Source organism: Marmota monax, unplaced genomic scaffold, assembly GCF_021218885.2.
Source record: "Marmota monax isolate L192 unplaced genomic scaffold, Marmota_monax_Labrador192_F-V1.1 WCK01_AAM20220418_F8-fsc01032, whole genome shotgun sequence".
NCBI lineage: Eukaryota > Metazoa > Chordata > Mammalia > Rodentia > Sciuridae > Marmota > Marmota monax.
The window spans coordinates 90318-104610 of record NW_026693087.1 but is presented as its reverse complement, the minus strand read 5'-3'; the positions used below and the strand labels follow the sequence as shown (position 1 = coordinate 104610).

Sequence of the window (14293 nt, the reverse complement as noted above, 5' to 3'; positions counted from 1 at the left end):
GCTACCACTTCTTACTCTTTTGTGTTTCACTTACTATGCAGGAATTTTTCAGTTTGATGCACCCTCTCTTATCCATTGTTGTTCTTATTTTCTGAGATGTAGGGGGCTGTATTCAGGAAGTTATTGCCTACATACTGACGTGTTTTCCATATATTTTCTTCTAGTATTTGTAAACCTTCTAGTCTGGTACATATGTCTTTAGTCCTTTCTGAATAAACTCTTGTGCAGTGTTAGAAAATAGGCATCTAGGTTTCTTCTTTTACATACGGATATCTAGTTTTTCCAACACTATTTCTAAAATGTTTGTCTTTTCTCCAAAATATGTTTTTGGTGTCTTTGCCTAGTATCACATGACTGTACCCCTGGGTTTGCTCTCTGTCTTCTTTTCTATCCATTGGTCTATGGGTCTTTCTTTACACCAGGACCATGGTTTTTATTACTATGGCTCTGTTTTATATTTTGAAATTGGGCATTGTGGTTTATCCATTGTTTCTCTTATGATCAGTATCACTTTGTCTAAGTATTTCTTTGTTTGTTTGTTTTTCTTCCATACAAATTTAGAAGTAGTTATTTTCCCCCCCATTTCTGCAAACAATACCATTTGAATTTGAATGGGAATACATGGAATCTATAATTCATTTATGGTACTATGCCCATTTTCAGAATATTAATTCTGCTTCTCTATGAACATAGCAGATCTTTTTACTTCCTATTGTTTTCTTATTTTTTTTCTTCAATGTGTAATTTTTCTTGAAGAGGTCATTCACTTTCTTGTTTAGGGTTATTCCTAGCTATTTTTAAAGTTATTTGAATGAGCTATTACTCTTGCTTTATTCTCTCTAGGTTTGCTATGGTATATAGACAAACAGTTTATTTTTATATGTTTATTTTATATCCTGTTACTCTGATGAATTCATTCATCAAAGTAGAATTTTCATAATATATTATGTTCTTCTAAGAATTAGGACTAAATCATTTGCATATAGAAATAATTTAACACTTTAATTTTCTTATTTGAATCCCTTTTATTTCTTTCTCTTTTTCTAAAATTTTAAGTACTGTGATTAGTGAGATTGGCGGCAATGAACATCCTTGTGTATTTCCTGATTTTAGAGAAAATGTTCTTCTTCATTTTACTATTGGCTTTGGATTTGGTATACTTGGTCTTTATTATCTTTTAATAAAATTCTCCTATTCTCTAATCTCTCAGGGCTTTGTCATGAGGGCCATTGAATTTGTCAAAGGCTTTTCCTGCAGCTTCTTAAAAGATCATGAAATTTTGCTCTTGATTCTATGTGTGATGTATTAGTTTTATTGATTTGCATGTATTGAATCATCCTGGATCAAAATCAGCTTTTATGGATTTTTTTTTTTTTTTTGTATGTGACTAGAGTCTCAAACCAGGAGCATGGTACGAAGGAATCACATCCCCAGGACCTTTTATTGTTCACTTTGATAACAGGTCTCACTAAATTTCCCAGGCTGGCTTTGAAATTACAGTGTTCCTCAAACAACCTGATGCTTTTCTGAGAGTATAGACCTACACCACTATGCCTGATATGTATGTTATTTTGTAATGTGTTGTTGAATGTGGTTTGCAAAGATTTTATGAGAATTTTTATACTGTGTTCCTCAAGGATATTGATATCTAGTTTTTTCTTGTTCTGTCCAATATTCACTTTTCCAGTCAGGGTAATACTTTGCAGAATTGCTTTGGAAGCATCTTTCCTTTGCTCTTAAATGTAATGGGGGATTAATATCAGTTCTTCTTTAAATATCTGATAAAATTTAGCCATGTATTCACCTCTGAACCTCTGGTCCATAAGGCTTTTTATTATTGCTTCAACCTAATTGCTTGTTATTGAGCTATGGTTTTCTCTATCTGTTTGATTCAACATTTTATGACATATTTCATTAATATCACTTAGATTTATTTATCTTTCAATTTTATTCTTTAAAATAGTCTAAATTTTTCCCATTCATTGAAATATAAGTTTTCTAATAGTCTCTAGAGATCTTCTGGATTTCAGTGGTATCTGTTTTAATATTTCACTTTTTGTTTCTAGCTTTATTCATCTGTATCTTCTTTTTTCTTTTAGTTCCCTTGGCCAAGGGTTTATCAATTTTATTTACCATTTTAAAAACAAACTATTTGTTTCATTATTACTATGTTTTTAAAAAATTATCTATTTTATAATTTTGGCTCTGACTTTAATTAATTCTTTTTTTGTATTGGTTTTAGAATTCATTTACTGACGTTTTTCTTAGACCTTGGGATGCATTATGAGGTTTCTAAATTGAAATATCTTAGATTTTCAAATGGAGGTAGCCCTTAGTATAAACTGTCCTCATACAACTGCTTTTGGTGGATTAGTGGAGGGATATCAGAAGGGATAGAAAATGTACTGGGCAGTAAGATTTGTCTAAATATGTTATATGCATTTCTGTATAAGTTACAATGAACCCCATTATCTCATATATATATGATCCACAACCCTAGCCCTCATGTTGATAGTTCTCTATTGTCCTTCTATCCTGGTTTTATAGAGTTAGTAGACAAATGAATATAATATTTGGCTTATTTCCATAGTATATATAACACTGTGATATAAAATATTTCAATTTTTAATGTGTACTTCTCTAGTTTTTAAATCTAATTTTTTTCAAATCTGGAAAATTAGGTGTCTCCTTAGAATACTGATTAGGCAATCTTCATATAATTCATTAGTGATATAATTTTACCAGACGACTATCTCTCAGATTCTTCCTCAGAATAGTGTTGGTCATTCATTTGGTGATGCACATCAAAGAGAAAAAGATGGTATAAATGGACATACAGAAGGTAAGAACCACTCATTATAAAAATCATTGGATAATAATGCATGTTTAAAACATGAGCACTAGTATGATTTAATAGTGGAAGAAATGAAAATAATAAATAGTATGGGAGTTGAAATAGTGTATCTAATCAAGTTGCAACCACAGGGTAAGTTGGACTGGTCCTAGAGGAGCTGAGTTATTAGGTCCATTGCCAGACCTGCTTAAATTAGAGGAAAGTTGGGACATAAGAAAAGGGGAGAGAATAATTTGGAAATGAAGAATGAGAAAAGACTATAGACAACAACAACCAAAAAGAAAAAGAAAAAGAAAAAATAAGCAGATGCACATTGATGATGGCCTGATAAACCATTCCTTGGAAAGATTATGACTTCTAATACATCTACAAATAGAGTACAAATTGGGAGAATTTTAAATAGGTGAAATAAATGGCCAGGCACATGGTGCATACCTATATTCCCAGTGGCTCTGGAGGTTGAAGACGGAGAAATAATTTCTATTTTAAAGCCAGCTCAGTAACTGAATGAGGCCCTCAGATATTCAGCAAGACCCTTTCTCTAAATAAAATTTAAAAAGGGATGTGGATGTTGCTCAGTAGCTAGACACCCATGGGTTCAATCCCCAGTACCAATAACAAAATAACAAAGCCAAAAGAAACATCAAATAGGCATGTTAAGTTAGAGAATTGGTAGAAGATTAAGCATGCATAAGAACTCTCAAATTTTATTGAATCATATGTTGGGGACCATGTACAAAATGTATGTTCTGACTCAGCAGGTCTTTGGTTCTACATCCTGAATACATTCAAAGATGCTTCCAATGATCCTTGATCCACAGACTACATTCTGAGTTGCAAGAGCAGTTGAATGAATTGCCCTTTAGAAAATCTAAATTAAGAGCCATTGTGTATTAGGTCATGGCATAACTATATTAAATTAGAGCATAAATATTGCTTTGTTTTTGATTATGTCTGTTGGCAAAGGGGAAGAACAAATGGATGAAACATAGAAATTGTATTTTTTTAAATATTTTTGTAGTTGTACACAATAACTTTATTTATTTATTTATTTATTTTTATGTGTTGCTGAGGATCGAACCCAGAGCCTTGCACGTGCACGTGCTGAGCCATAACCCAAGCCCCCAAATTATATTTTTTAAATATTTTTTAAAGTTGTAAATTGACACAATACCTTTATATTATTTATTTTATATAGTGCTGAGGATTAAACCCAGTACTTCACATTTGTTAGACAAGCGCCCTAAGACTGAGCCAAAACCCATCTCCTAGAAATTGTATTTTTAAGATACAGTTACTGCATTGGGAAGAAAAAGTAGTGGGAATAATCTAAACAACAACAACAACAACAACAAAAAAGAATCAAGACTACAGATCTAGAGATAGCTTTTGAAAATTAAAGGGAGGGGGTAGTGAGGAGGGAATAAAATTAGCTAGGTAATTTTGAAGGTAATAATAAGGAGACTGAGGTAATGCATTTCAGCTGGTTTCATTATATTTGCCTTCAAACGAAAGTGAGGATTACTGGTCCAGAGATGGTTTTAAGCAGGGGAAACTGTTAGAATTGGGGCAACCAGCCACTTTAATTTCTTTGCTCCATAACTACCAAGTATAGGGAAGTATTGATATCAGTATTTGAGATCAGAAACATAGCATTTAAGAAACATGGGGCATTTTAAAAGATAATTAGTTTTTTTCTTTAATGAAACCATGGCTTTGGGCATGCTAGGAATGCACTCAATTATTCTGCCAAGTCCTTTTCTCTAAATATCTAGTATTCTGATATGACAGATATTTTATGAAAATCTTTGAAAGTCTAAGAAGGCTCATTTTGTAAACAGCAGACTCTTTAGGTTAATTTGTTGAATACCAAAGCTGTTATTTTTTTGTATATATGCTAATGAATTTGAAATATAAAAGGTTATTCATGTCTGATAATTCTTTTGCATTTCAGTTCACTTTTCCCCTTTGGATTACCGTATATTAATATTTTATGCTTTTTAAAAATTATTTATTAGATACAGTTCCTATGTGTTCTCAAATGAATGAATCAAGAAACTTTGAGTGGGTCAGACCAGAGGATATATTAAAAGAAGATACACCACTGTCCTCCATGGGTATGGAAAAATGATTATTTTAATAAGTGTATACCAAAGCTGATCATTTCTCAGAACTTTCCTCAATGCAAATGAATTATACTTTCCACTTGACAGTTATCACAACTTTGGACTTACTATATTGTAGGACAAATGGAGGAACAGGGTACATACCTGTAATAAAGTTAATGAAATGATCATGATAGGCTACATTAAACACACCTGCTGTTAAATTATTTTCTTTATTTTATATATTTATGCCCCAAAGTTTCTCCTTTGCTCCTCTGATTAGATATCCCCAATCCCTCAATCAGTCCGCACCTTTACTTGGTATGTGTGCATTCCCTATTATATTTGTGATAATTGGAACTGTAATCTCACTTTTGAAAACTTAACTCTATGCTTAATTAAACTAATATCGGATGTTTTTCTTCAGTATATTTGAATCATGCTGCTGTACTCAACAAAAACCAGCAAACACAGAAGTCCAAATGCTAAAATATTATTTATCAAAGCTAACCCATGGATCTTGACTCCATGTCAATTCAGCAGGAAGGTGTGGTTGATTTTGTCATATTCATGTTTTGTGGATTGTGTATCTCTTTTGCTTTTCAGTATTTCAGAATTTCACACATCCTGTTGTGAAGGTAATTATAAACTTCTATGTTTATCTTGAATTATTAACTGTGTATAGTATAAAATGTACAACACGTATTTAATATCTACTTCCCAAACCCATACAGCCTATCTTAGACAGGAGGTATTTTCTTCAAAAGAATACAATGGGGACAACAGAAGAAAGGATATGCAAATCAGGTAAAAAAATATATCTATATATACATATACATACATACACACATACATACACATTCCAGTGTCTATATTGGCATACAAGTTTAAAATTATATCTTTTTTTTTAATTTTTTATTGTGGGTTGTTCAAAACATTACAAATTTCTTGACATATCATATTCGACACTTTGATTCAAGTGGGTTATGAACTCCCACCTTAACCCCATACACAGATTGCAGAATCACATCAGTTACACATCCATTGATTTACAAATTGCCATACTAGTGTCTGTTGTGCTCCGCTGCCTTTCCCATCCTCCACCATCCCCCCTCCCCACCTCTCCCCTCCCCTCCCCTCCTCTCTCTCTACCTCCTCCACTGTATAACCCTGAGGGTCTCCTTCCATTACCATGCAATTTCCCTTCTCTCTCCCTTTCCCTCCCACCTCTCATCCCTGCTAAATGTTAATCTTCTTCTCCTGCTCTTCGTCCCTACTGTGTTCTTAGTTATTCTCCTTATATCAAAGAAGACATTTGACATTTGTTTTTTAGGGATTGGCTAGCTTCACTTAGCATAATCTGCTCTAATGCCATCCATTTCCCTGTAAATTCTATGATTTTGTCATTTTTTAATGCAGAGTAATACTCCATTGTGTATAAATGCCACATTTTTTTTATCCATTCGTCTATTGAAGGGCATCTAGGTTGGTTCCACAGTCTTGCTATTGTGAACTGTTCTGCTATGAACATCGATGTAGCAGTGTCCCTGTAGCATGCTCTTTTTAGGTCTTTAGGGAATAGACCAAGAAGGGGAATAGCTGGGTCAAATGGTGGCTCCATTCCCAGCTTTCCAAGAAATCTCCATACTGCTTTCCAAATTGGCTGCACCAATCTGCAGTCCCACCAGCAATGTACAAGTGTACCCTTTTCCCCACATCCTCACCAGCACTTGTTGTTGTTTGACTTCCTAATGGCAAAAACAGCATGGTACTGGTACCAAAACAGGCGGGTGGACCAATGGTACAGAATAGAGGACACAGAAACCAATCCACAAATCTACAACTATCTTATATTTGATAAAGGGGCTAAAAGCATGCAATGGAGGAAGGATAGCATCTTCAACAAATGGTGCTGGGAAAACTGGAAATCCATATGCAACAAAATGAAACTGAACCCCTTTCTCTCGCCATGCACAAAAGTGAATTCAAAATGGATCAAGGAGCTTGATATCAAATCAGAGACGTGCCGTCTGATAGAAGAAAAAGTTGGCTACGATCTACATTCGGTGGGGCCGGGCTCCAAATTCCTCAATAGGACACCCATAGCACAAAACTTAATAACTAGAATCAACAAATGGGACTTACTCAAACTAAAAAGTTTTTTTCTCAGCAAGAAACAATAAGAGAGGTAAATAGGGAGCCTACACCCTGGGAACAAATCTTTACTCCTCACACTTCAGATAGAGCCCTAATATCCAGAGTATACAAAGAACTCAAAAAATTAGACAATAAGAAAACAAACAACCCAATCAACAAATGGGCCAAGGACCTGAACAGACACTTCTCAGAGGAGGACATACAGTCAGTCAACAAGTACATGAAAAAATGCTCAACATCTCTAGCTGTCAGAGAAATGCAAATCAAAACCACCCTAAGATACCATCTCACTCCAGTAAGATTGGCAGCCATTAAAATTATATCTTTAGAGTCACAACAAAATGATTTCTAAAAAAATCTTTATCTCAGACATTTTTAAAATTAAATTTTCCGGAATTCTTATACCTGTTAGGTGAATTATGAGGCTCTATTTTCCTCCAAAATTTTATAAAAACTTATTGCATAGCTGCCAATAATTTCCAAATCTTGGGAGATGAACATAAAAATATGTGTCTGAACCCAGAGATTAAGTATAGTATGTGAAACAAGACCAAATTAAAATTTAATTTCAATTCTAATACCCACTTTATTGAATAATTACATTGAACACGTGTTGTACTTTATGCAGCTGTGTATTCTATGTCCTTCATCAGTTGTGATTATCTCTGTATTAAACCATACAAAGTATTATTGTGTATTCTTTATATTATTTAATTTCTATAAAACTAATACAGTATTTTTAGGAAATTACTCTTTTATGATTTGTATTTCCCCAGAGTTGTGAATTCAAAAATACTTACACAAACTACTTTATATATTCCCTCTTCATGCTTTTCTTTCTTTTCTTTGTTTTTTTTTTTTTTTGTTGTTGTTGTTTGCTTTTGTTTTTAATTTACTTTTTAATGGTGGGGACTGAACACAGATACTTTGGCATGCTAAGCAGTGGCTCTGCCACAAAGCTTTTTCTCTTATTCATTGGAAGGTTGGGTAAATCCAAGATTCAGGAAACTGACCCCAAGCACTAAAATGAGTCCCTTAACATACAAAAATGAGAAATTCAAATATTACATGGTAAACTAAAAGAACTTAAACAGTTGGTGTGTTTTATTTTACATGTCATTTGAAACCTTGTGTAAGAGTACAGAGCTCTTATTCCAGAGACCCAGCTTTTTCCTTTATTACTTAATGAAACTTCATTCTACACTGGTCCCAGGAAGTGATATATCCTCTATTTTTCATGGAACATTTTTTTCATTCTGGCCTGCTTCCCTCTATTTGGCACTCCTGCCATCTTCTTATTCATTTCTGCTCATGCATATGCTCTCCACACTCATCCTGTCTTTAGCATTTGGAGCCATCTAGCTACAATGCAAATGTGACTATGAACCTCTTTAGAAGATAAAAGGCCAGCTTTTAAAATTACCCAGAAATCTTTCATGAGTTCAGCCTAACACTTTATCCTTTCCCTTAATTTTACTGTCATCTGGATGGCTCCTCACCAATCCCTATATTTTCAGACAAATACTGACCCATTTAATGCTTCACTCTGTGTCTAGCTCCAGCATTTTAAGCTTTCCCCATTTTCTGCCTCTGACTGGTAACCTCATTCCTTTAGTCTCTGCTGAATCCTAGCTCTAGGAAAGCCACTATTCCTGGCACCTTTTTACTCTATTCTCATAGGGAACATAATAATTCTCGGTTCAAATAAACTGTTGATGCTAAGGTGATGTAAAAGAGGTCTTCTTGAGTTCAGGAGCCAAAGGGCTAGACAGGGGAAGGAGTAATTTACAAGTCAACTGGTAGATATCCAGTTGAACAGTGGCTGAAATGCTGAGATACCTCAAGGGGGTAAAAAACAGTTTATGACAAGGAGATTGGTAATCACGCAGGACTGAACAGACTAAGTCTTACAGAAGAACACATTTTTAGAGTAATCTAGAAAAACATTGCATATGCAAGATGTTCATTGATAACAGTAGAGAGAGTCTAAGTCACTGTGGAAATGACTACTGATGAATAGTTGTTTTTAAAAGTTAATGTTGTGGGGAAGAGAATAGCAAATTGTGTGTATCCCTACATTTCTATAATGTTTTTAAAATTTAATTCTGGCAAATTTTCATTCATCTTGAGTGGATATACCTTTGAGATATTCTTGTTTCTTAAACCTGGTGATACATAGTGTCTCCTCAGGTAGACTGTTGAAGTTTTATACCAGTAAAAACATTCCCTGAAAAAAAAAATTCTCTGCTGGGTACAGTGGATCACCTCCAAACACAGCTATTGGGAGATTGAGACAAGAGCATGGCAAGTCTCAGGCCAGAACAAACACTTTAGAGAGACCCAGTTTCCAAAAATAAACAAATATGCAACTCTGGCAGAGCTCTTGCCAATGTTGCAATGTTGTATGGTTAAATCACTGAGTACACACAAGTATACCCCACCAATAAACAGTTAAAGAGGTAATATCACCTAAAATTCAAGCTTATTATTACTTTTTTTTTATTTTTGGCAGACTATCATTCTCTCTTAATGTTCTAAGTAGTTTACATAAATCTACATACATTTTTCAGCTGAACCACTTTGGTTTTCATCATCTGAAGAAGAGAAGGAAGGTCTTGATGACACCAAAAATAAGCAGCCACAGGTGAGTTCACTCATATATATTTTTAAAAACTTCTGATTTCTTACTGTATTCCTTATTTTAAGAAAGTCAATATGGGCAAATTTGATTACCTTTCATAACAGTGGTTTGGAATCTAAAGATGATAATTTAATATTCAAACCTAATAGAATTTAACTGGTTATGAATCTGAAAATAGCATTAAAATTCAGGAAAACATATAGATAAATATTATCCTTGTGATTCGGGCAGAATTTTTTCTGAATATTATTTGGGTTTCCATTTTTTTAACCCCTGAAAATGATGAAGAAGTTAAAATTAGTGGTTTTGCAAATCACCATTTTAATTAATGAACATATATATTGGTGATGGTCATTGAGTACATTTATGGTAAAGGATGGTCCTTCCCAGTGGCTCAGTTTTAGTTACATATAAACATGGAAAATCACACCCATCTCAGGTGCTTTGTGGGTATCATAGGCAGAGTGAGTAAAAAGACACACATACATGCAGATCCTAATCAGACAGCAATTTCAGACCAGTTTTTCTCATACACTCAAATGTGCATAGCTCACACACCCAGCCCATGGATGGCTGGTGAAATCCTTGAATTCATTTACTATTCTAAAAGCCAAAATTCTAGGCTTCATTTGGTCTGAGGCTCTCTACAGTGACTCTCCAGGTTTTCTTTTTTGCCATAGCTGCTCTTTTTTTTATCCAGAATGCACACAGGAGCCAATATGACTCAAGCTCTGAAAAATGGTCAGGAAGTGCTGTACATTTTTGTGCTGTCATTTTTCTTCATTGGTGTACTTTTTAGTTCTCTCTCAGAGGAACATGTTGTTTACTCTACCCAGATCCTGTGTGTTGCTTTCTAACAGTACAATAGAAACATTTCTTCACCCTACTTTGTCATTTTATTAAACTGGATTTTCTCTCAGTGAAACACTTACTATAAGGGTCTTAGATCCTGTGAGAGTGTGATGACCAAAATGAGGCAAGTCCAACAAAGTCTTATTCCTGCTCAACATCACATAATTCCAAATCTCTTATCACACTGAGTCTCATAAGTCTGTTATTTAAAACACGTAATGCAACATAATATTAATTATATTCCTCAAGAATGTTTAATTAAGTATTTAATGCATTCTCATCTTGTGGGGTTGTGATATATGGTTGTTTACACTCTTAGAATACATGCATTTATATTATTAAATTTTCAGGGAATACCTTTTCTATGATATCCATCCTGCTTTTACCAAATCAGGAGCCATTGGAAGACAAGAGTTCAGCTTCATCTGAAGCACAAATTCTAGGTTGCCCTGTGGAAAATATGACTGTACTTATCTACATTTTAGTTAGCTGCTTTCAAGACCAAAATTTGGGTGATGTCTAAAAGAGTGATAGTGAAGTTTTCATGCAGCTCATTGGGGTCCTTTATTTTGCAGGTATTTTCTGAGGGTGGTCCACAGATGTGCATTTCTCACTCATCTGGAGAGAAACATTATATACCAAAAGAGAAAGCAGATGGACATGTCCATGGTAAGAACTACATACTCTACACAGTTCTTTGGACAGAATATTGATTTCTAACATTAGTGCTGATTTATTCTATTACTTGGAAAAATGAACCTAGTAAACAGATAATAATGAAAAAGTGAGAAAGATAATGAGTTGTCTCTCTTAAGACCAAGTCCAGCAGCAGGTTATGGTGGGAGTGTCCCTCATAGTTTCTATACAAGACATGCATAGATCATAGGGGAGTTGGAAATTGTGAAGTAGAGAGGATAATGGTGAATACACATTGGGAAAGGCAGAGAGAGTGAGTGCAGCAAGTAAATGAAGGAAAAAGAAGCCATGAAGGCAGATAAATTTCAGTCATTTACCAGAATAAAAAGACCACCTGTTCAAAATGTGGAAAGAAAATGGGAGTTTCCAGTTGTGCAAATGACTCAAGGTGTGAATATTTTTTCTCACCACTCATTTCTGAGTTGTCATTAGAAAGGAATTGACATGTGAAGAACTGATCATGAAGAAAGGAAGTTTTTTTTTTTTTTTTTTTTTTTTTACTTTTTAAGTGAAATGTTCATAAATCCATGTATCTGGTCATAAATTTATATAAAACAATATTGTAATTAAAACAAATAAAAAATAAAAATACCTATATCATAGACATTCTTGCCACTACCTGGGATGAAGCACAGATGGCAGACACAGCAGTATGGGAAGTGGAAAAATGTGCAAATTGTTATGGACTGATACCTAAATTCATAGGTTTTTAAAATATTCTTTGGACAATTTGGAAAGGAGAAGGAAGAATAGACATTGAGAAAAGCAGAGAGAATACAGTGAATAAATGAAGGAGAAAGGACTTCTTCTCATCCTTCAGGTTTGGGAACATCATTGGGTGGAAACCTGGCTCTATTATTGTAAGGCATTTGAAGGCAGGGAAATGAGAAGCAGACTAAGTGCAGACCCAGACTCTCAGACTCTGATAGATCATCTGTGGGGAACCCTATTCAAAATGCATGCTTTGACTTACCTGGCCTGCACATCTTTGTTTTCTTCCATGTAAGGTGATTCCAATGATCACTATCTGCTGGCCACCATGTAAAGACATCAGTAAAGAATTTCCTTTTAGCAAAACTAAATGCAGAGCCACTGGAACATCAAATGTAATAAAGTTATTGCATGCATCTTGTTTTTATTCTGATCTTGTCTCTTGGCAAGTGATAAGAACTCAATGTATAGAATTTATATTTCTTAGGTCTAATCCTTAAATTGGGAATTAAGAAAGAGTGGTGGACTGGGGTTGTAGCTCTGTGGTAGAGTGCTTGCCTTGCATGTGTGAGGAAATGGGTTCTATCCTGAGCAACACATGTAAATAAATAAATAAATAAAATGAAGACATTGTGTCCATCTACAACTAAGAAAAGAAAAAGAAAGAGTGGGGATAATTCATAGACAAAACGGAAAATATAAAGAATCAAGACCAGAGATCAAGATGTTGCTTTTGAAAAGTTCCTGGGAAGGAGAAATGTGGAAGAAACAAAATAAGTTAGCTGGGTAATCTTGTAGGGAATGATGGGGAAACTGAGAGCATGCAATTCAGGGGCTATCAGTATATCTATCTTTTACAATATGTGAGAGATTGTAACTTGTCCATCATTTGAATCATGAGGGGCTTGTAAGTTGGGGAAAGATTCCAGCCATGACCATCTTTTCTCCATACCTATCAGACATACTGCTTCCTGTGGTTTAAATTGAGTCATTCTGAGGAGCAAATCTACATTTCAGAATCATTCGTGGTTTTTAATGACAGCTCTGCTCTTTCTCCTCTTTCCTCTCTTCCTTCCTTCCTTCCTTCCTTCCTTCCTTCCTTTCTACTCCCTTCCCTCCATCCCTGTCTTTTTTCCTTACATAATTACTTTCTGTATTTCTTTCCTATTTGCCTGAAAATAAAATTTTGACCATGGGCATTCTAGAAATTCACTTCATTACTGAGCTACATCCTCATCCTTCAAAAGCTAATTATAATTTTTTGATAGGCCTGGCCTTTTTTGAATACACTTAAAACACTGGCAAGTCACACCAAACCAAACTCATTTGTAAACAGAAATCTTTATACAGTTAACTCTTTGAATACCCAAAATCTTTGTCATATATGCATGTGTGTGTATAATAATATATTATTGTTATCAGATAAAGCTGTGCTCTTCCATTTCAACTTTCCCTTTAAATTTTTATGTCTCAAAAGTTTAAACCAATCAAACCTTATTTCTTAGATGTGGAAACTATCTGTTCTCAAACAAGGGGATCATGAAAATCTAATCCATTTAAACCAGAGAATACAGGAATAGAGGATGCACAAGAGGAACCAGCATCCCACCTGAATATAAGAAACAAACAATAGGTGTCACAGCTTTCAGTGTCAAAGTATGTATTTCAAGTGACTCCTTCAGATATCTTTGTTGAGAAATGAACCTAACATTTCCCTGGGATCTGAACACAGCTTTGGCCTTACTAAACAAAAATGAAAGGACAAATGCAGTAAATATATACATACTTAAAATTATAAAGATTAAATCTTTTCAATATTATTTCCGTAAGATAGGTTCTATGGCTTGTTTTTGTTTTGACTTCACCTTTGCCATTGAATCTCTTAGGGACCTTCTTTGCTTCTTCACTAGAGGATTGTTGGATTCTCCATCAATCTGTATCTTGGCATTGGTATATGTTCCCTTGTCTGTTTTATTTATGGTCATTGGACAAATAATCTCAGGTTTGTGAAATGAACAGCATGTTTCACAAAACCTATTCACAAAATTCCTTTGGCAGATTTTAGTCACATGATTGTTGTCAGCCAAACCAGCCAGCACAGAAAGCCAGGAGATAGCATAATTTTTAGCACAGCTGAACCATGGACCTCAGCTGTATGTGGAGGTATCTGTAATGTATGAGTTGTTTTGTCTTCTTCACATTTGCTTGATTATATACCCCTTTTGTTTTTCAGCCTCTAGGGATTCATCTGATTTCAGAAAGGTAATTAAATTTCTA

At 34.5% G+C, this 14293-nt stretch overlaps 1 protein-coding gene across 9 annotated transcripts in view; it reads left to right on the top strand.

Moving 5' to 3' along the window:
* The first annotated feature begins 2091 nt into the window (after nt 1-2091).
* LOC124099596 (ankyrin repeat domain-containing protein 26) overlaps nt 2092-14293 on the top strand; it is a 39898-nt gene continuing 27696 nt past the window's right edge. For 2 of the 9 annotated variants that reach the window (XM_058582694.1, XM_058582695.1), the window contains exons 1-7: nt 2192-2842; nt 4873-4971; nt 5566-5597; nt 5694-5766; nt 9687-9760; nt 11185-11278; nt 14250-14278. In XM_058582694.1, coding sequence (XP_058438677.1) covers nt 4884-4971; nt 5566-5597; nt 5694-5766; nt 9687-9760; nt 11185-11278; nt 14250-14278 — 390 coding nt within the window. In that variant the 5' untranslated portion in view covers nt 2192-2842; nt 4873-4883. Of the gene's footprint in view, nt 2843-4872; nt 4972-5565; nt 5598-5693; nt 5767-9686; nt 9761-11184; nt 11279-14249; nt 14279-14293 lie in introns of those variants that run through there. The other 7 variants (XM_046454745.2, XM_058582693.1, XM_046454746.2 and 4 more) reach the window with 7 other exon arrangements.